This window comes from Brachypodium distachyon, chromosome 4 (genome assembly GCF_000005505.3).
Source record: "Brachypodium distachyon strain Bd21 chromosome 4, Brachypodium_distachyon_v3.0, whole genome shotgun sequence".
Taxonomy (NCBI): Eukaryota; Viridiplantae; Streptophyta; class Magnoliopsida; order Poales; family Poaceae; genus Brachypodium; species Brachypodium distachyon.
The window spans coordinates 15,303,638-15,325,004 of NC_016134.3; the positions used below are offsets into that span (position 1 = coordinate 15,303,638).

Here is a 21,367-nt window from a genome sequence, read left to right on the forward strand (position 1 = left end):
AGAATACCATATATACAGTAGTGGCAAATAAAGTTTTTTGTGGTTAATATGCAAGTATAGCATATTGACAAGTGATAATTTAGCAAAACGGGGCTGGGTAGGCTCGGCAAATTGTGAATTTTGTGGTGCCCAGGAGACTATTGATCATCTTGTATTTGAATGCTCAGTAGCTAGGGTGTGCTGGAAGATAATGTGTTGCTCTTCTGGCAGTGGTAATACCCCTAGTTCAGTTAAGGATCTGTTGGATGTCTGGATGTTACAGTTTAGGGGGCGCCAGCGAGGGCTTGTGACTGTTGGCGTCGCTGCCCTCTGCTGGAGAATCTGGAGATGTCGGAATGATTCTTATTTTAAGGAATTAGTACTTAAAGAACCTACTAATATTCTGTTTTATGCTTGTCACTGGATTAATTTCTGGGCTAGGCTACAAAAGGAAGCGACCGTGATAAGCTCAGGGATGGCGCATCCAGGCTATCCAAGGTCGCGGCTGATGTGTCTCATGCTCATAGCGCTTGGAGGGAGGCGACGATGAGAGATACAAGCTGATGCACAACTTCAAAAGAAAGAAATCATCGAAGTGCTTGTATCTACATGTCGTCGACCCAGTGCCTTTTATATTTTCTATTAGAACCTTTATGGTTTGCTGGAGTATTGGTTCATAATGCCCATCTTATTGTAATGTTTTTTTTATGTTGGACCTCTATGTCACACATACTATTGCGGTTTCATTAATGAAATCGGGAGCTGAGCTCCTTAATTATATAAAAAAAAGAGTCTGGGCGGTGGCTTTATACAACCGGGCGTTGGGGTGCGAAGTCGAATTGGGTGAGGAGACGGACACGGGAACGGGCTGCAGTTACCGTCTGCTCGCTGCCACGTAGAATCGTCAACGGCGGTTACTTGGGCTCACCACTTTCGGTTCTCGTGGGTGATACGGATTTGTGGGGTGGGGCCAGGCAGACAGGTCAGGTTTGTGGTCCGATAACCGCCGCAGCGTGCAGAAGCTCAGTTATTTTTGTTCGCCGTGTTGTGAGCGAGGAAATTGCACAAATCACTCAACTTTGGTCGATTTGTTGCTCAAAACACCCACTCGGCGTATTTTTTCGCAGAACATCCACTCAACCATAGCCGACCGGCTAAGAAACCCGACCCGTTCCACGCTGGCAAGCCCCAGCTGCCAAGTTGGCACTGACGGGAGGGCCCCACTGGTCAGAAACTTGGTTAACGCGCTAAAACTCCGATTATGACCTATGTGCAACAGATTAGACCAATAGTAGGTGTTCTGCACAAAAAATACATTGAGTGGGTGTTTTGCGCAACAAGTCGACCAAAGTTGAGTGGTTTGTGCAATTTCCTCTATTGTGAGTACAACAGTTTTCACTAGGCTATTATACCCTCCGTTTGCGTTTATAAGGTTCCTATTGAAGTTCGTGCCACACTTTGATCAACAATTATTCAAATTATATTTAGTTTATATGTACATAAAAATTATACCATTAGAAAGAGTTTTCAATACGAATCCAACAATATATTTTTTGTGCCGCAACAATCTCATATTACAAATGTAATTTGTGGTCAAAATTTAGCATAAAATTCCGCGTGGAACCCAAACCAAGGGAGTATGCCGGTTGTCTATGGTTGAGAATAAAAAAAATGTGTGGTATCAAAGCCAGGGAACTATTCTTACAGCCCATTTGGCAACCATCGTTTCATTTCACTGGATTTGAATTTCTTGTTTAAAAATCATGTTTGTCTACCACATGAATCTGTAGAGTGAGAGACAGTGCTAGAGAAATGATGGCTTTTGAAAAGGATTTGGGGTTAGTTATAGTGCAATTCCATGAAATTTGAGATTGAATTCATGTACCAACTCCGTGCCAACCAAACAAGTTCGTTTCTAAAATTCAAAATAACTTCCAGAATTCTAGGCCCAAATGATGGGTGCCAAACTAGTTGTTAGAGTTTTCTTTTGATGAAAAGAGCACAACGTGTTTTTCATTGCCAAAGTGGTCGAGAAGAACTCAACCAAGAAGTAAATACAAGATTAAAAAAGGAAAAACGTGGGGAACAAAAAACAGACACAACAATCTAAGGAACATCATCATTTGCAGATAGAAGGGCGCCTAGCCCTAAGTTGTCTGCCTCTCTCCATAATCTAGCGTCATCCTGGATGAGATCAACAACAGCCGCTGTTGGGTGCCGAGAAGCTTTGAAGATTCGGTTATTCCTCTCCTTCCAGATATTCCATAGTGCCAGCAAGAAGAGGGCAGTGGCCCCCTTGACCTCCGCCTTCAGGCGATTGACAGCAATGGCGTCCATCCTGGCGCACCACCAATCCTTGATCAAGGAAGGTGCATCCCACGTCACCGGATTAGAACAGTTAATGCAGAACCTCCGGACCTGGCGCGCGAAGCTGCACACATGCAAAGATGAAACGGGGTCTCAGGCATGATGGAAAATGGGGGTACCAGTTGTCGTTTTCGAAACCCTTTTTCTCAAGCACATCGGATATTGGGATTCTGTCATGCACAAGAAACCACCCGAAGAACTTGTATTTTTCTGGCACTCGACAATTCCAGAACAACTTCTTGTGGGGCTGCCTCACAAGATCATGGAATTGAGCATGATAAGCTGAGCCAGCTGAGTAGACCCTTGAGTTGTTGACCTGCCAAGTGATATGATCAGTAGTACCTGGGTCAATCTGCGTAGAGTTGATGACATGGAAAATATCCACAAGCTGGCGGAGCGCCTCCCCCGAAAGATCACCTCTAATATCTCTGATCGAGCAATAATTCTCAAGAGATTGTGAAAGCGTCCTATTCCTTCTGTAAGCGAAAGCAAAAAGATCCGGGGCACGATCCATAATGCGAGATCCCTGTAACCACGCATCCTTCCGGAACAAAATCATATGCCCGTCGCCAACCGAAATGGAAGTCAAGGCCGAGAAAAGCTCCCAATCAGCGTCAGTCAAAGGGAAGTCCAAATCCTGCCAAGGCCGGTGAAGAGGATCCCCATTAAGCCAAGCCCATCTTAATCTTAGGGGGGTAGAAAATTCTTATAGTCTTTCAACATTATTCCTTTAAGCATCACGGAACTCGTAAAACTTGAATATTTTAGATAGAAGGTTAACTTAACTAGTTCCTCAAAAGGGCATTCACGTTGCCACTCCAATTTGCAAATACTTTGACTGCCGTAGAATTTTGCTACCGTAACATTCATTTTCTCGCGACAGCACATAGTCTTACGCGACAGAGTAAATCTAGAATAATGGATAATACAATTCTGTAAATGACCCCAATCTGGATAATTTTGTCATTCCGGCGTCCACATAATGAAAATTTTGCATCAGATATCTGAAGAGAGTGCTAGTAGTCCATTTCCTAAGCTGCCACTGATTAGGTCCTGTCTCAAGTCAAAGCGAAAGGGAGTGACCAGATTGTGGAAATATTTTGTTCTTTTAACTATTAACATTAACATTGTGGAAACTAGCATGGTGGCGCTTTTCGCACGGGCTAGACCTGATGATCGTTGTTGTATTATTTTTTTGTACGTGTGTTGAGAACTTTTCCATTTCGTACCTCTTTAGATTCCCTGCCATACTGGTTTATAAGACCCGCACAGGATTTTATAAGTGACTTTGGTGAAATATAACTTGGTAATACGCATTATTGCGACCCAAAATAGATATCGTTATATTCGTATTGAGAAACTCCATCAATAGTATAATGTTTATATACCTACATTTTTTTAAATAATTGTTCATCAAAGTTTGGCACAAAATTCTCAATGCAGGTCTTATAAATCCGGACGAAGAGAGTATAATTCACTCATATTAGATTTTGTCCGATACGTATATCTATTCATCATATTTTTAGTTCTAAAATCAGAGACATAAGATTTATATACTTAAGGGCTTTCACGGCATGCCAAAAGCCAAATTTGCCACATAGGTCCAATTTGACACTGATACTAAATTGTAGTTTTGGTGCAGTGCAAATGATGCCAAACTTGCAGGTACATGGACCAAAAAAAATAAATTAATTACTCTTTTCTCTTTTCTCCAAACTGGCTGTCGACGACGAGCCCAATGACATCATCGCAGCCGCAGCAAGCACGCGGCGACGGTACAGGCCGCAGCTAGCCATGGCCATCCTGATACCGGCGTTCACGCAGCTGACGGGGATCAACGCCGTCGGGTTCCGTTCTACGCGCCGGAGCTGCTGCGCACCATCGGCATGGGCGAGAGCGCGTCGCTGCTGTGCACCGTCGTGACTGTCATCGTCTTCACAGCATCGACGCTCGCATTCATGTTCTTCATCGACCGCTTCGGCCGGCTAGCGCTCCTCCTCGCCGGCGGCGTCCAGATGTTCCTCTCCCAGGCGCTAATCGGCGGCATCATGGCCACGAAGCTCGGCGACGAGGGCGGGCTCAGCCGGCAGTACGCGCTGGCGCTGTTCGTCCTCATCGGCGTCTACGTGGCCGGGTACAGCTGGTCCTGGGGCCCGCTGACGTGGCTGGTGCCGAGCGAGATCTTCCCGCTGGAGGTCCGGTCAGCCGGGCAGAGCGTCACCGTGGCCTCGGGCTTCGTGTTCACAGTCTTCATCGCGCAGTGCTTCCTCGCCATGCTGTGCCAGATGAAGGCGTGGCTGTTCTTCTTCTTCGCTGGGTGGATCGCCGTCATGACAGCCTTCGCTTACTTCTTGCCAGAGACGAAGGGGATGCCCATTGAGCAGATTGGGAAGGTGTGGGATCTGCACTGGTTCTGGAAGAGGGTTGTGGGTGTCGAGGAAGTGCAGGTGGGCGAGAAGCACTGAAAGTGCTTCTAGGAATGTAGTTTTACTGAAGGAAAACTCAATAATTTGCTCTTTTTTGCGAGAAAAACTTAATAATTTGCTCTTGTGTAGACTTGCAGTAATCGTTTACGTACACAATTTACGGTTCAGTCCAAAGTGTCCTGTAGCCTAGCTTGCTAAAGTGAGGTACCGGAGGACATGGCTGCCAGCCACGGAGTAGTTTACTTTCTGAAAGATGACCCATACTCTGTCTGCCTTGGATTGGCTCTCGTTTCATAACAATTAACCTGTTTTTGCTCTTTATTTACTTTAGAAAAGAAAGCACGTGGATCCTATAGAGCTCCAGGTCGAGGCTGCTCATTTGTCGTTTGGCATAAGCGATTGAAAATGTCTTCTAATCAGCAATCAGTAGTACAGCACTGCCAACTTTTCCTATATTGACTTTTCAATCAGCAATAGTAGTAAACAGAGCTTCCTCCTCCTTTCCTCAACAACAGAAAGCAAGCCCACCTACCATTTCCATGGCCGAACCTGTGCTTGCTTCCTTGATCCATGGCATAGGCTCCCTGCTTAGCAGCAGAGTGACCGCCCATGGCCGGAGCCTCTGGGCCGTCGGCCGCGACGTTGGCTGGCTCCGTGATGAGCTCCACAGCATGCAGCTCTTCCTCCACGAGATGGAGGTCTGCAGCACTGATGGCAGCAGCGTGGCCACGGAAGCATGGATCGACCAGATGAGGGACATCATGCTCGACTCGGAGGACGCCGTCGACATCTTCGACGCTGGCCAGGTACGAGGTGTTCTTGATAAGCTGAGATCACGGCACGACGTCGGGGCTCGGATCAGGCGTATCCGTGCTCAGCTGAGCGACATCTCCCGTCGCCGGTTGGAGTATGCAGTTGAAAGGCCTAGAGAGTCAACCGATAAATGGATTCATGGCCTTTTAGCCTCAAGTCCTCTGGTTCATGACAGAGATATTGTTGGTCTGGATAGAGATCTGGATGTGTTGCTTCAACATATCTTGGATGGGGGCTTGGAGCTAACTGTTGAATCCTTGGTGGGCATGGGAGGTGTTGGGAAGACCACACTGGCCAAGAGAATGTACAACAACCCAGATGTGAAGAAGCATTTTAACTGCTGCTCATGGATCTACGTGTCGAAAACGATGGAGCTACGCGGTGTCCTCTGTGAGATGGTCAAGGGGCTGACGGGGATCCCCTCTGCGGAGGCGAGCTCTCTCGGCGAGAGGCAGCTCCAAGAATTGCTCTTGAGCGGCCTTGACGGTAAGAGCTTCCTGCTGGTGTTTGATGATGTCTGGGACAGAGGGCTCTGGGACATCATCAAGCTGGTTCTGCCCAGAAACTGTAGCGGGAGCCGCGTGCTTCTGACGACCCGTAATGCCGTTGTGGCTGGCTCTGTCGTAGGCGCAAAGAGCAATGTCCATCGGCTTCAGCCATTGTCATTTGAAGATTCATGGAAACTGTTCTGTAAGAAGGCATTCTTGCAAGATGGGATATGTCCGGATGGTCTAAAGGAAACCGCCAAGGACATTGTGAAGAAGTGCGTTGGTTTACCCCTTGCTATTGTTGCTGCAGGGAGTATGATGTCCGGGAAAGAACAAACAGATACCGAGTGGAAAAGTGTCCTGGCAAGCATTCAGAAGGACCTAAGCAACGGTCAAATGGGAATTCAGCAAACTCTCCTCTTAAGTTATAGGGACCTCCCAGACCCTTTGAAGCCATGTTTTATGCTACTCTCTGTCATCCCATATGACTCACAGATCTCCCGAAAGAAACTAGTTCGATTATGGATTGCCGAAGGGTTTGTGAAGGAAAAATATGATGAGACTCTTGAAATGACTGCAGAGAAGTACCTCATGGAGCTCATCAACAGAAGCATGATAGAAGTGGCAACAGCAAGCAGCAGCGGGAGAGTAAAAGCTTGCAGAGTCCATGATCTTCTTCACGATCTTGCCATCTCAATGTCTGAAAATGAGAGATATTCCATCATCTGCACTGATAAAGTTCCAAGCGTTAGTGCTCGGCGCATATCATTGCAAACATCTAATGTATCATTCAGTAATGAACACAAGAAAAGGTTGCGGTCTGTTTTCATGTTCAGCAACAGTGCACCAACTGCAATTAAAGGCAAAGTTATAGCAAGGAACTTTGGGCTGGTAAGAATTTTGGATCTTGAAGATGGTAATGTGCTAAAACTTCCGAAAGAGATAGGAGGCCTACTTCATTTGAGATACCTTGGATTAAGGGGAACGAAGTTGAAGAAGCTCCCAAAAACATTGCACAAGCTCTATCATTTGCAAACTCTTGATATCAGGAGGACTCGGATAAAGAAAATCACGTTTCAAATCAAATATTTGGAAAATCTACGACATCTAGAGATGAAACAAAATGACCAAAGCATCCATGTCCCTATTGGACTTGCCCAGCTTGACAAACTCCAGATGTTGACTGGTTTGCAGGCAAGCACAGCTGTGGTCTGTGAGATTGCAAGCCTTACCCAGCTTAAGAAGCTTTCTATAAAGGATTTAAACAGTGAAGATGCCAAAGAGCTATGCTCTTCTGTCAACAATATGAAGGAACTATCATACCTATCCATCTTCCCTAGCGATGGCACCAGGCCACTTGACCTTGCAATGTTGAAACCTTCTTCATGTCTACAGAAGTTGCACCTAGCTGGATCTTTGCAGGCATTGCCGGATTGGTTCCCTCAACTAATCAACCTTACAAAGCTGCGTTTGAGTTTCTCACAGCTGCAAGATGACCCTCTTTCAGTTCTTGTTCGATTGCCTAATCTTCTGTTCCTCCAGCTGAACAATGCATACAAGGGGAAAGTAATGAGATGCTGCTGTTCAGGTTTTTTAAAGCTGAGAATCTTTATCATAACTGAACTTGAGGAACTGGAGGAGTGGGCTGTTGACGAAGGAGCCATGCCATGTGTCCAAGAAGTGTGGATCATGTCATGTGCAAAGCTCACAGCAATTCCTGTTGGGTTCCAGTCACTTGCTACATTGCAGAGGTTGAGATTGGTGGGCATGCCAAGCTCTTTTCTTGGTAGATTGGGGGATCGTGGTGATGATTTTTTTAGGGTCAAACACATTCCATCTATCCAGATCATTCAACAGTTTGGGTAGCACCTAAGAGTTTCTTTTCTTTTCTCCTCCCACTATCTTCCCCACTCTGGTGCTTTTCCCACGTGCAATGCTTTCCCTTTGTGGTCAGCAGCAACTCAGATTCCTTGCTGATCCATCTGCTGTTCCCCTCAAACTAAGTGATTTAAATTTTTGGCACGCTTATATGTAAACTATTAACTGCGCAAACGTATTGCAGAGAAGCTTCTTCCAGTTTGTTTCTGGTCAGTAGAATCACTTTTTCCTAATTACGATACATAACAAGCTTTTTATATTTAAGAAACTGGATTCCACAGTATTTAGACTGCTACAGGACGCATGTACACTTTGACATAAGAAATGGCCCACAAAATTACATCATTCTGCCTGTTACTTTGCCATAACAAGCAACATGTTGTGCAGAGAAGTCTATAATTATTTTTTAGAGTAAATATCACAAAACCCCTAGTTTCTGACGAACTATATCACAGAAGTACACCTTTTCGTTTTCTTTTCACTTAACCCGTATTTTTCGACTAATCCGTATCGCAAAACCCGTAATTTTGCTGTCAACGCTGCTAATAGGGAAACTGCCATGGGGGGGCCACCTGTCGGCCTCTGAAGCGAAATCTTACTTACCTTAGTAACACCTGCCCTGCCCCCATCACCATTATCCAAGCACCGCCGCTCTGCCATTTTCACCGGCGAGCGTTCCCGCCTCCTCCTGCTGCTCTCCGGCCCCGCACGCGCCACCCTGACCCCTCTGAGATGACCCGTTCCCGCGCCAAGACGACGCCAGCAAAAGCAGCGTGCCGTCTCCAAGATCCCTCTGGCGCACTCGCCCTCATCCCCGGCTGCCCCGAGCGCCCGCGCACCGAGCTCCTCCTCCGCCGGCCGCGCCTCGCCGTCGACTCGCCTCAACCGGCTTCCTCTTCCCCGACCGACCCCGCCTACGAGTTCATGGTGAGCTTCTCCTTCTTTCCCCCTATTTTCCCCCTTTGGATCCACCCCCGTAGAGCTCTGCCGCATTGGACGCCGCCGGCGAGTTTCTCCCATGAGCGTTCTGCTCCCCTGCGTTGTCCATGGTGGGAGCATTCCAGCCCAAACCAGGCCCACAGCCCAGACGCACCTGCAGCCCCACCCAGCCGCCCTGCTGCCCAGCCGCGCCGCCCGCTCGTCGTCCCGGTCGGAGGCGAGGCCGCCACCGCCCGTCAGTTTCCCTGTTAGCGTCGTTGACAGCGAGATTTAGGGTTTTGCGAGACGGTTTAGTCCAAGAATATGGGTTAAGTGATAAAAAAACCAAAAGGTGTAGTATTGTGATACAGTTTGTCAGAAACTAGGGGTTTTGTGATATTTACTCTATTTTTAAAGCATTTGTTATTGTCGAGTAAAATGAATTTGGTTTATCTTCTTCAAGACCTCTTAGGGCTGTAGGATTTTTTGAAGGAACGTGACAAGTGGCCCACGCACTTGCGCGGCCAACCTCTATTCTTTCAGAAATGTAATTATAGTTATTTATCTAATGTTATACATAATATTTTAAAAATATTACTGTGAAAGCCATTAAATAGTATATACTTCATAGGTGACATTTAACAGCATTGCAATGTGTCCAATTTGGTGTCAACAATGTAGAAAGTAGAAATAATATATAAGCTTGTGATAGGAAGAGGATGTAGCTAAAAGGATGTTAAGATTGTGGTAGATTCAATCATAGGTTGTACATAATACGGAGTATGTCCTTAATGTGGGTGGCGTATCAGAACAGAAAAAAATGGTTATATGTAAGGGAACATTTCTATATCTCACAATGACCAGTCTATGGTAGATGAGAGAATCTATGATCCAACAATAGTGAATATACCTGCGGAGTGTAGATGAACGATGGGTTAAAAATCTACGTTTACAAAAGATCTACTCCCTCCGATCCATATTACTTGTCGAAATATTACATGTATGTAGATGCTTTTTAAACATAGATACATCCATATTTGAGCAAATTTGAGACAAGTAATATGGATCGGTGGGAGTATTAGAAATATATGTAAGCACAATAAGCTTTTGCAAAATAGGCTTATCCTTTTTAATCTGGCAAAGCATGCTCGGACAATGACAATAGTTGCAACTTACAAGTCTATATGAGACCTCCAAGGTTCGTGCATATGTTTCTAGAATGTGTTATATTTTTCTAGTAATACTGGACCATCAAAAATAATCAAAGTACAGAGTGATTTCAATGTTGGAGGTTGACCAATTTACCTACACAATGGTGATTGTTATAAGTACTCTAGTTGGGATTTTACAAAGAAGTACTCTAATATGAACTTATATGGAGGAGAAACTGAATTCACACTTCAATTCTTCCAGGGATTAGCTGCGACCTATGCGTCTGCCTTTAGAGCAGTAATACAGAGCAAATACAATGCATGTAATGAGCCAAAGACTATCAAGACACTAATTGCACAGAAGTATTGCTAGAAACACTTAAAGAACGACAACATAAAGTCAGCGAGATCCCTTTCTAACCACAATTGTTGAAATGTACATCTGTGGGACCCTAGGATAGCCAATTGCATTTCCAAATTAAGTGCTCCATCACATTAAACTACAGATGAAACCAAGTTGTTTGCCAGATTTGAGTCAATCCTCTGCCCCCAAATATTCGTAAAGACAGTAAGAACAGCCTTTATAAAAGAGAGTTCATGGCATATATTGTCTTAATGATAAACTAAGGGTAAACATTTAAAGCCAGGATGATTACCTGATATGAGTGAAGCTCTCTGCCCACTATATCCGTAGAGATTGAGCTTTGTATGAACACCCTGTACAAACGGAAGAGAAAGGCGATGTTTGGATGTTGGAACTGAATTGGGTTTGTGGAATTGCAACCCCAATTCAGATCTAACTGAAATTAGAATCGGACTCAAATTCTAATTTTTATGTTTGGTTGCCAGAGGAATCATAACATGGCAATGAACTCTGTTTGGATGCACCATAAAAAAATCAATTGGAAACTTGATGTTGACAAGATCTGGCAGTCCGGATGGTGGTTAAAGAGGCTCGCGGATGTGGTGGTCGGAGGCTCGCCGGAGATGCAGATGATATGCAGAGAGAAAAAAAAAGCCTTTCCAGATCTGTAGATCTGTACAAAGGGGGCGTTGTTGCTTCGTAGACGGTTGCAGAGAAAATTTAGGACAGGAAGTAACGCGAGGCACCGGCAGTGGAGATTGCCTGCAGCTGAGGACAACAGACGTCGAGGTTGATTGGACAGACCACGGTGGCAACGGTCAACACAAGCGCCAATGGAGCATATTGGCGGGGCGGTGATGGCTGACGGGGAAGACGTAAGCGTGGTTCAACCCTGCCTGCCCAATAATGGTGAGTTTTCAACGGGTCAACGGAGGAGGTGTTGGCTCTGGAGGAGGGAGATTGGCCGGAGAACAGGCCAGCAGAGGATAGTTCGTCATCGAAGATGGGGTTGCCGGAGATGCGGCGAATAGCCGCCTGCAACCCACGCGCCGTTCAGAAGAAGAATGGATAGCTTAGCTAGCTCAATGTGCTATGCGTCCCTCGTCGATTCAAGAGGCACATTCAGCGGTCGAAACCTGCGGTCCAAAATTTTATTTTTTTATGAAAACCGCTCCGCCAATTCAATTAATTAAGAGTTGGAATCTACCAAAACGATTTCGTGCAGAAAAAATTAGAAGAAAGCATAAAGAGGGCGAGTGAAACCAACAGATTTTATTCATCATAGTCTTAGGACAGCCTTGATGCCGGCAGCTTAGAAAAAACCTCACTTCATCATATAGATTGCATCGGCGATTTTGGTGGGAATCATTGCGGTAGCATTGAAGACACGGTTATTTATTTCCATCCAGATCAACCACCAAGAGATCATGATCAGTCCGTTTAGGTTCTCTTTGTCGGTATTAGATATGAGTGAGTCAGTCAATGAGCTCCACCACTGAAGCAACAAACAGGCCGGCGAAGCATTGGCAATCAGAGGAGCAAGCGAGAGGCGATGCTGTAAGAGGCTCCACACCTGCTTTGAGAAGGTGCAAGTCGAGAAAATATGGATGGCCATCTCTGGGTGGCAGAAACAAAGCTAACATGTTGGATTATGTTGGATACTACGGGCTGCCAAGTGATCCGCGGTGAGACATCTGCCAAGACAAGCGAGCCGTGATCTTAATCTTGGGAGGGATCCTGGTTCTCCAAATCAGTTTGAACTCCGGCGCCCTGATTCTGCCAATGAATTGATGATGGTATGCGCTCGCAACAGAGTACTCACCAGAAGAAGTGAACTTCCAAATCAGGCTCTCATCGACATCCCTGAGAATTAGCTGCTGCAATTTGTCCCATAAGGCGAGGAACTGACCAAGGACCTGAGGAGACGGATCATCTTTAATGGCTCAGATCCAGGCAGAGTTGTTTAGGGCAGCAGCAACAGAGCAGTTCGTCTGCTTGGAGTGAGCGAAAAGGTCAGCGAAGGCATCAAGAAGGGGAGACCATCACACCAAGGGTCAGACCAGAAAGAGTGTTTTGACCATTATCAATCTCAATATGAACACAAGCATTGAAGAGCGATCTCGCCTCTTTGTCCTGGCTGAAAATATGCTTAGGGGCGCAGCAGCCCCAATTCTTCCAGAGCCATCGAACACGAAGCGATGTGGCGTGCAGCTGAAGACAGTGAATCCCAAGTCCACCAAAATTTTAGGGGCACAAATCTTCTTTCAAGAGACAAGGCATTTCATAGGGAAAAATCTGAGAGATCGGCATAAGATCGAGGCCTTCAGAGGACGGGGAACAAATTGTTTTTGGCAAGATTAAGATGGAACACAATAGCATCACCAAATAGGTGCAGCAAGGAAGCAGCAGCTGTGGCTTCAGGCACAAAAGGCCGGATGAAGAGCATGACATCGTCGGCATAAATGGTTGATCTGGTAGTAGGGTGCATTGGGAATGGGACGAAAATTTTAATCTGCTCGCCTCCATGAATAATCTAGCTAGACAATCCGTAACCAGCACGAAAAGGAGAGGCGATAGCGGGTCACCTTGGCTGAGCCCCCTACAGTGGGAGATTGAAGGTGACAAATCTTGGTTAAAGCAAATTTTAGTGGAAGAGGATGGCTGGAGAATTGCATTCCAATTGCACCATCTTGATGGGAAACCTCTGAATTGAAGCAGCTTGAAACAAAAATTTCCAAGAAACCATATCGAAAGCTTTGGAGATGTCCAATTTGAGCAGCAGGCTGGGGCATTTCTTAGCATGCATCGACTTTATCCAGTTTTGCACAAGAAAAAAATTGTCATGGATGTTGATGAACGCACTTTGACAGCTGTGGACGAGAGCAGACATCGAGGTCCAATTTTCAATCACAACCGTTGATCCAAATATTTTTTCAGGTGGTAATTGCATGGCTGGTGTAACAATTTGGCACGCACGTTCAGTTTCATACAAAATCATCTTTAACTAAAAATGCAACGATGAGGACCTTGAAATTGCCATACGGGTTCATTTCAATAAAAGTCGTGGAACAACAGCACAGTTTACCACGTAGTCACAACACATAGTGGTCAAACTTTTGCACAAAATCCCTTCATTCTCTCCTGTCTTCTCACACCGAAGCCCCAACGCATCTATGTCCCATAGGCGAGGAATCCCGCTTTCAGATCCCTTAGAGCTAATTCGGTTATGCCCAACCCGGTGGGGATCAACGGGATCAGTCAAATTTTAGTTCAACTTCCCCAAGATCCCTGTCGATCCCTGCAGGTATTAATGGAACCGAACAGAGCATGAATGTGTGCAGAGATAACACCGAGCTTTAAATGTGAATTTCTGTAAGGATTCTTACTTGGCTTTGAAGCGAGCAACCGAGGAAAATCAGAGATGTTTCCTGCAAGTTTTTAGCCACCGTATTGTATCATCGAGGGAAACTATGGTCATGTTACACGGTTTTGGGTAAAAGAAACCCACATGGCAAATTCAAGGATCACTTCACTGCATTTGTCAAAATTGTGACGGAACTAAACCCGCGTGTGGCATGCCATGTTGTTGTGCCCGCAATGCAATTACTTTTTTTAATTGGATTTTGCAGTATCTTACGATTAACCCATCGTATATCTCTAATTTGAACAATACATAAATTATAGATAATCCAAGTTCTTAGAATTTTGTTCTCTTGCAAGAGGTTTTGGATCATAGGATTTTGATTGTTTAATATTCTCTTGGTTCCTAGATACAAGAAGTTATAGGTTTGTCCTAGCTAAACTTCTTCAAATTTGAACAAGTTTATAAAAAGTTCTCCAACATGTAGAACTTCAAATCAATTTTATTAAATAGACCATTAAAGAAATTTGAATTATAACGAATGTAAGACTTCATTTTTTTTGACCGAAAACTGCAGGGGAGTCCCGGACAGCAGTTGTATTAATCTATACCAATATATTAAATTGCAGTTGGTGGTGAGGACCGCGGGCGGTTGCCCGTACGTCCGCCCCTCGCAAATCCTGAACTCTTCGTCTCTTCATCGCCCCCCCTCTGCCTCCTCGTCACAGTCAAACACGAACTCAATCCCGATCTCTCCAATATCCTCGTCACCCCCAAAATCAAATCTCTCAATCCTGATCTCTCCAATCTCCTCGCCCCCCCCCCCCCTCTGCGTCCTCATCACAGTCCAATGCGAACTCGAGCAATGGCGATCGGGACGAGATAAGAGCAGGGGACGGACCGAGGGAGCACTAGGCCAGAAGAAAGAGGAAGGAAGGCCTCCTCCGTCGAGCTCCACCACCGTCGTCTCCTCCGTTGAGCTCCACCGCTGCCGGAGCTTGGTGAGGTCCCTCGCCGGTGCTGCCGCATCCCCCGATTCGTCCTCTCCCTCTGCATCCCCGATTTCTCCTCTAATCTTCTCCCTTGAGACCACCGCCAGCTCTAGATCGATGGGGAGACGGGATTCCCTTCGTCTTCCATATGTATCGGGACTCAGGAACTGGGTCGATCACGATGAGAGAAGAGCAGGGGATGGACCGGGGAGCACCGGGCCAGAAGAAAGAGCAAAAGGGCCCGAAAGAGGAAGGAGAGACAGGATGGGCTAGAAAAATATGAGATGGGTTGCTGTTGAATTGTAAAAAATAAAAATAAAAAGTTAAATGGGCCCGGCCGGGCCATGGGCTCAAGGTCAAGGCCCAGGCACGGCCCGAGGCTGGTCGCGGGCCGGCACGGCCCATTTATTATCGTGCCGGGCTGAGGCCGCAACGGACCAGGCACAGTGGGCTCGCAGGGTTCTTGAGAAAGCCCGTCCCGATGCGTCATGCACTCGCAACGCCTCCTTCCCTGATCCGTCTCCTCCTCCCACACGGCCCGTCGTGCTCGCACGCCTCGTCTCCCGATCTCGCACACGGGAGGCTTCCTCGCAGCACATCAAACATACTAACATATTTTTTATATGGGCTAAAAATTATGGAATATGAAATGATATCACAAAAAGTGTTTTGGTAAACTGAATTAACGTTTGTTCGATCAGAAAGTTCGGTAACTGCTAGAGTTGCTCTCAATCCGTAGCAACTTACGTGCAGAAGACACCATTTTTGAAAAATTAATCTAGCATGTTTTTCTATTTCTTTTGTTCTTTGGTAGCAACGCACAGGGCTTTGTGCTAGTATAAAAAAATTATGTGTACGGTCAGGTATTTACATAAGGAAAAACAAAAACTAAGACTTCTTATATTTAGGAACGAGTACCTACGACATCTGTACCAACACGTTGAGCATGAAATATATTTTCATAGTGTATTTAATTGGTGTAGTAGGTGTTTTTACCAATATACATGATTAAACTCTCAAAGTTTAACTTAGGATAAGATAAATGCATTCATTTGTCGGAACGACGTGTATGCATATACAACAACTGAAATTCTTCAGAGGCACAGACTGATTACTGAAATTTCTCCTCCGAAAGAACACACCCTGAGAAACAGTTCAGAGCTTGTCAGCAGCCTGCACTTCATCGACGCCCCCAACCGTCTTCCAGAACCAATTAGCAGATTGGTTCTGCCTGTGGACCAGATCACAGATCTCCCTGTGGCATAAGCAATTGAAAATATCTTCTTGGAGTAATCAGCAGTGGTGCTGTGCTCCTCTGTTTGACCATGTTTTACCAGATAATAATAAAAAAGAGGGAATAGAAAATGAACGTTCGCTATCTATTCTTTCGGTACAAAAGGGTAAACTTGTCATCCGTACGAGACACGAGACGTGGTCCCATGTACAGTTTTTCTAGTCGGATGGTCAGTAGAGCGTTCGCTCCGAAAGACTAAAGAACGAACGTTTGCTCATTATAAACTCCGATAAAAATATCATCATTTACAATACAAATCTATACCAATATGTTTACAATTGAATATTAAAAAAACTAAAATATAATCTCCTGGAACGTAGGGACGTGTAAATGGAGTACTACACAATAACTGAAATTCCTTGGAGGGGACTGATTACTGAAATCTCTACTGAGAAACAGTTTCAGAGCTTGTCAGCAGCCTGTACATGATCGACGCCCACAACCCGCTTCCAGAACCAATGCTTTCCCCAGACCATCCCAATCTGCTCGATCGGTATCCCCTTGGTCTCCGGCAAGAAGAAGTAGGCGAACGCCGTCATGGCGGCGATCCAGCCGGCGAAGAAGAAGAAGATCCCCGCCTTCATCCTGCAGAGCATGGCGAGGAAGCACTGCGCGACGAAGATGGTGAACACGAACCCGGACGCCACTGTGACGCTCTGCCCCGCGGACCGCACCTCCAGCGGGAAGATCTCGCTCGGCACCAGCCAGCTCAGCGGGCCCCATGACCAGCCGAAACCAGTGGAGTAGACACCAATGAGGACGATGAGGACGACCGCGTAAGTCCTGCTGAGCGCGCCCTGGTCGCCGAGCTTGGCCGCCATGACTGCCCCGATGAGCACCTCGGAGACGAGCATCTGGACGCCCCCCACGATCAGCAGCGTGCGGCGCCCGAAGCGGTCGACCAGGAACATGGAGGCGAGGGTGGAGGCCGAGGAGACGACCACCATGGCGACGGTTGCGAGCAGCGCGGCGCTCTCGCGCATGCCGATGGTGCGCAGCAGCGCCGGCAGGTAGAACCCGATGGCGTTGATCCCCGTCAGCTGCGTCAAGGACGGGATCAGCACCGCCATGGCCAGCTGCGGCCTGTACTGCCGCCGCGTCAGGAACACGCGCAGCCCGTTGCTGTCGCCGTTAGCCATGGCGTCGTTCGCGGCCACGATGTCGTCCAGCTCTTCGTCCACGGCGTCGACGCCTCTGATTCTCTGCAGCAGCGATCTCACCTCGCTGATGTCTTTCTTCCCTTGTTGGACGAGGCTGTTGGGCGTCTCGGGCAGGAAGAAGGCGCCGACTGTGAGCAGCAGGGCGGGGAAGGCGGCCAGGGAGAGAGACAGCCGCCAGCCCCAGCCGGCCTCGATCTTCTCGGCGCCGTAGTTGACGACCGTGGCGAAGAGCGCGCCGAGGCAGAGGCTGAACTGGAACCCGTTGCTGAAGGCGCCCCTGTGCCGCGCGGGCGCCATCTCTGACAGGTAGAGCGGCACGGCCTGGTTGGCGAAGCCGAGCCCGACGCCGAGCAGGGCGCGGCCGAGGATGGCCATCGAGACGTTGGCGGCGCCGCCGCTGACGGCCGCGCCGAAGAGGTAGGCGACGCCGCCGAGGATCATGGACGGGCGCCGCCCGTGCCGCTCCGTGAACCAGGAGGCGACGAGGACGGCTGTGAGGAGCCCCGAGATGTAGAGCGAGGAGGTGAAGAGCGTGAGAAGCTGGCTGTCGAACTTGCAGTAGTTGCTGCTGCTGCCGCCATGGTTGGCTGAGTTCGTTTGCATCCGGTGGTGCACGTCCGGGAAGAAGTCCCGCAGGAAGGGATCCATGGATGAAACCCCGCCTGCTGTCCCGATGTCGTAGCCGAAGATGGCGCCGCCCACCGCCGCCGTGAGGCAGGACAGCGCCACGAACGCCGTGACCCGGCCGGCGTACTGGTGCCGCTGGCCCTCGCCGCCGCCGGCGACGAAACCGACGGCCATGTTGTCGAGTAGAGTGGGAACTAGGAGCTTGGTGGCTTGGTGCTAGCTACTAGCTCAATGTGATGATGGATCCATCGATGATCTTATCGTCGTTCTTCCAGGACCAGGAAGGATGCTTAAGCTTAGTCAAAGACTGCGCGAAGCTTGATGTGCCCCTTCTGTTTGGAGCTTAGCTCCACGGGCCATGCTTCCTGATTTGCTTGTTTTGATTATCAGGCCGCCGCTAGCACAGCACAGATCTTCCACACAAGATGGTTGACTACTTGACTTTTCTGGCAGTGTAGCAATCAACTAGCTTAGCACGTGCTGGTGTGGCTTGTGGATACAGAATTACGGCCAGCACGTACGTTCGTGTCCAATCGCGTGAACGATAATTTGCACTCAACAAGCTAGTAGACGTCACCGTTAAACTAACTTAACCAATTAAATCATTATCACGTTCGTAATTAGTAGCGTATGTATCATTATCAGACGTCGCCAGCAGACGCCCGTAATTAGTAGCGTATGTATCATTATCAGACGTCGCCAGCAAAAATCCAAATTTCTCAATGAGAAACTAATTTAGATTGGCGCTCGTAAAACTGAATTCGATCGGACAGCAAGACGGACTCGGGTTCCACCGTCGACGAGCACGACTCGGAGGACCGTCTGGCTAGTATCATAAGAACGTGCCACAGGCGCACGCCTCGCCGACCCGATCGACTAATGGGTGCTGCCTTCTCCTCTGCCGCCGTCTCCATCAGGAGCAGAGCAACGAAGAACAACAACCAACAGACGCTACTCGCCGCATCGGACGCCGGCGCCGGCGCCGACGATGACGATCACTGGTCCGGCCTACCAGAGGACCTCCTACTCGTCGTCATCATGTCCTCCCTAGACGTCCCGAGCCTCGTCCGCTCCGGCGCCGTCTGCACCACCTGGCGCGCCGCCTACGCGGCATTCCGAACCCTCCGCCTCCCATCCCCGGCGCAGGGCCCGTGCATGCTCTACGCCGCCGACAACGGCTCCGACGGAGGCGCAATGTACATGTACTGCCCCTCCACCAACGCCAAATTCCGCGTCCCCTTCTTCCACTCGGAAGAACGGGGCGGACCCGGATTCGTCTTCTCCGCCTCCGGCGCCTGGGTCTTCACCACGGACGAAGCCGGCGACCCGTTCCTCCTCAACCCTCTCACGGGCGCCCGCGCCTTGCTCCCGCCCGTCAGGACGCTCCCGGGCCTGGACGCCTTCTTCGACGCGCAGGGTGATTCGACGGGGCCCGGCGGGCTGCCCGTGCGCGCCAAAGACTGGGCGTTCCGCCGCGTGGCCATCGGCTCGGACGACGACAGGACACCACTCGTCATGGTCGTTCACATGCTGAACGAGATGCTCGCCTTCGCGCGCCCCGGGGACGCCCGCTGGACGCCGCTCTCCGGCGTCGGGCCCCTGGTCGGCCAGCACCGCCGCTGCTTCAGCGACGTCGTGTACCACCGAAGCAGAGGACTGTTCTACGCGCTGCGCCGCGACGGGTCCGTCTACAACGTCGATCTCCATGGCCATGGCGGCGGCAGGCGTTTGCCGGAGGTGAGGAAGATCATGCGTGAAGTGTCGGTGGTGTCAAGCGACGTCAAGTACCTCGCCGTAGCGCCGCGGGACGTCAATGGCGGCGGAGGAGGGCTCCTGCAGGTGTGGAGGATCTGGCACCACACGCACGGGCCCCTCGAGCACCGGCACACCTTCCAGGACTCCGTCCGCCGGAAGCTGGTCTTCCAAGACCGCCTAGACTGCAGCGAAGACGACGCCGACACCGGCAATATCAACGAGATAGGCGACCACGATGCTGACACGGATGACGAGACGCCTAGCACCACTAGCACCTGTCTGGGGACTGCGGCGGGCAAGAGGAAGAAGAAGAAGCTGGGGATTGCGACGAGCGAGGTGGTGGTGTTCAGGGTGGACGAGGGGAGGCAGAAGCTGGTGAAGCTGCGGGGGATCGGCCGGGAGCACGCGCTGTTCGTCGGGAACAACTCCGGGGTGTGCCTGCCCACCAAGGACTTCCCGGCGTTCGAGCCCAACTGTGCCTACCTCACGGCCGACTCGAACGCGTACGGCGCCACGCTGCCGATCGACATGGGCGTGTGGAGCTTCGAGAAGAGGAGGATGAGGGGGCATGGCGCTGCCGCGTGGCCGGAGGAGCTGCGGCGTCGTCAGCCGAGGGCGGAGTATTGGCCCGGTTCATTGCCGGCTCCCGTTTGGATCACGCCCTCTCTTTAGTAGGACCAACTGTGTACTAGACTTTTTTTTTTAAACATAAACTAGATATATATTTATTAAGCACCTACAAAAAAGTTTACAAAGGTAGTGTCATATTGCACCACATGAAGCCAAGAAAAAAAAAAACTTCAGATGACGAAGAAAACAACCAGCGAGTCTGATGGCGGGTCAGGTGAGAAATCCGGTGCACAACCACAGCAGCAGTTTTCAGGGAACTGATGGCGGACCAGGTGAGAAATCCGGTGCACAACCACAGCAGCAGTTTTCAGGGAACTCCCACGTGCGTGCCAGCCGTAGAGCCGGCGGCTCTCCCAGCAATCGTGCGGACAAAAGCACTTGAGGTTGAGGACAATTGGGCTGTAGATCAGCAGGGAGCTTCACCGAGCCCAAATTGCAATCTCTTCCATCAAACCTGAGGATCAGACGATGGCGCTCTCATCCGCCATCGGTGAATCGACTCAGATGGATGAGAGTCATCGCCTTCTGCTTGCTTATTATCTTGCCTTGGATCCACGGCGCAAGACAAACACCAAGTAGAGTAGCACTCATCCTCAACAGCTTCTTGCTCTAAAGGCCAAAGGATGGAGGTAGCTATCATATGATGCTCATCGGAGGACTCATCAACTAGCTCGATTTCCTTGTTATTCCGACAGAAGCAAACAACAATAGCCAGCTCTCCATGGACGCAAATAACAAACTGGAGCATAGCAGAAGCGCAACAGGCCACGAAGTCCACTGCAGCCAAACCTGGATTCCGGCCTCGACAAGATCGACGAGCAGCATCGCCGGGCGCCGAGTCACAGCAACTCCACGCGCAGTCGGCAGGTGGAACCACGGGCACAAAACCAACACTGCATCTCCCAGTACCGGCGACAACCAAGAACTCGGAGATGCACAAACACCAAAGAAAAAAGAGGGGAAGAACAGATCTGAGAAAACTACTGCGAGGCCTTCTCCTCACCACACCCCCACCACCACGGCGGCGATCTAGAGAGGAAAAGCTCGGAGCAGCAGATCTGCAGGGAGCTTATTTGCTAGGCCATCTTGCTGAGGAAGAAGAACGGGAAGGCCATCACCAGCGATCTTGCGGGTGAGAGCCTCACCGTCTTCAATCCCGAGCTT

General features: G+C 49.0%; 3 protein-coding genes and 1 pseudogene across 4 annotated transcripts; 3 read left to right on the plus strand and 1 right to left on the minus strand.

The window, feature by feature from the left end:
- The first annotated feature begins 4,047 nt into the window (after positions 1–4,047).
- On the plus strand, positions 4,048–4,811 carry LOC100823802 (annotated as a pseudogene).
- A 53-nt stretch (positions 4,812–4,864) lies between these two features.
- LOC104584507 (disease resistance protein RPM1) lies at positions 4,865–11,023 on the plus strand. Of its 2 annotated transcripts, XM_024463621.1 has the most exons (2): positions 4,865–7,615; positions 10,677–11,023. In XM_024463621.1, the coding sequence occupies exons 1-2, from the start codon at positions 5,312–5,314 to the stop codon at positions 10,683–10,685; spliced, it is 2,313 nt and encodes a 770-aa protein (XP_024319389.1). In that variant the 5' UTR covers positions 4,865–5,311; the 3' UTR covers positions 10,686–11,023. The 2 variants fall into 2 exon arrangements, with proteins under 2 accessions (XP_024319389.1, XP_010237584.1); XM_010239282.3 differs by lacking the exon at positions 10,677–11,023 and having other exon boundaries at positions 4,865–8,139.
- A 5,201-nt stretch (positions 11,024–16,224) lies between these two features.
- On the minus strand, positions 16,225–18,203 carry LOC100820842 (hexose carrier protein HEX6). The gene has a single exon (XM_003577349.4). The coding sequence runs from the start codon at positions 17,990–17,992 to the stop codon at positions 16,433–16,435; it is 1,560 nt and encodes a 519-aa protein (XP_003577397.1). The 5' UTR covers positions 17,993–18,203; the 3' UTR covers positions 16,225–16,432.
- Positions 18,204–18,697: 494 nt separating this feature from the next.
- Positions 18,698–20,245, plus strand: LOC112268644. The gene has a single exon (XM_024454556.1). The coding sequence runs from the start codon at positions 18,698–18,700 to the stop codon at positions 20,243–20,245; it is 1,548 nt and encodes a 515-aa protein (XP_024310324.1).
- Positions 20,246–21,367: the final 1,122 nt, after the last annotated feature.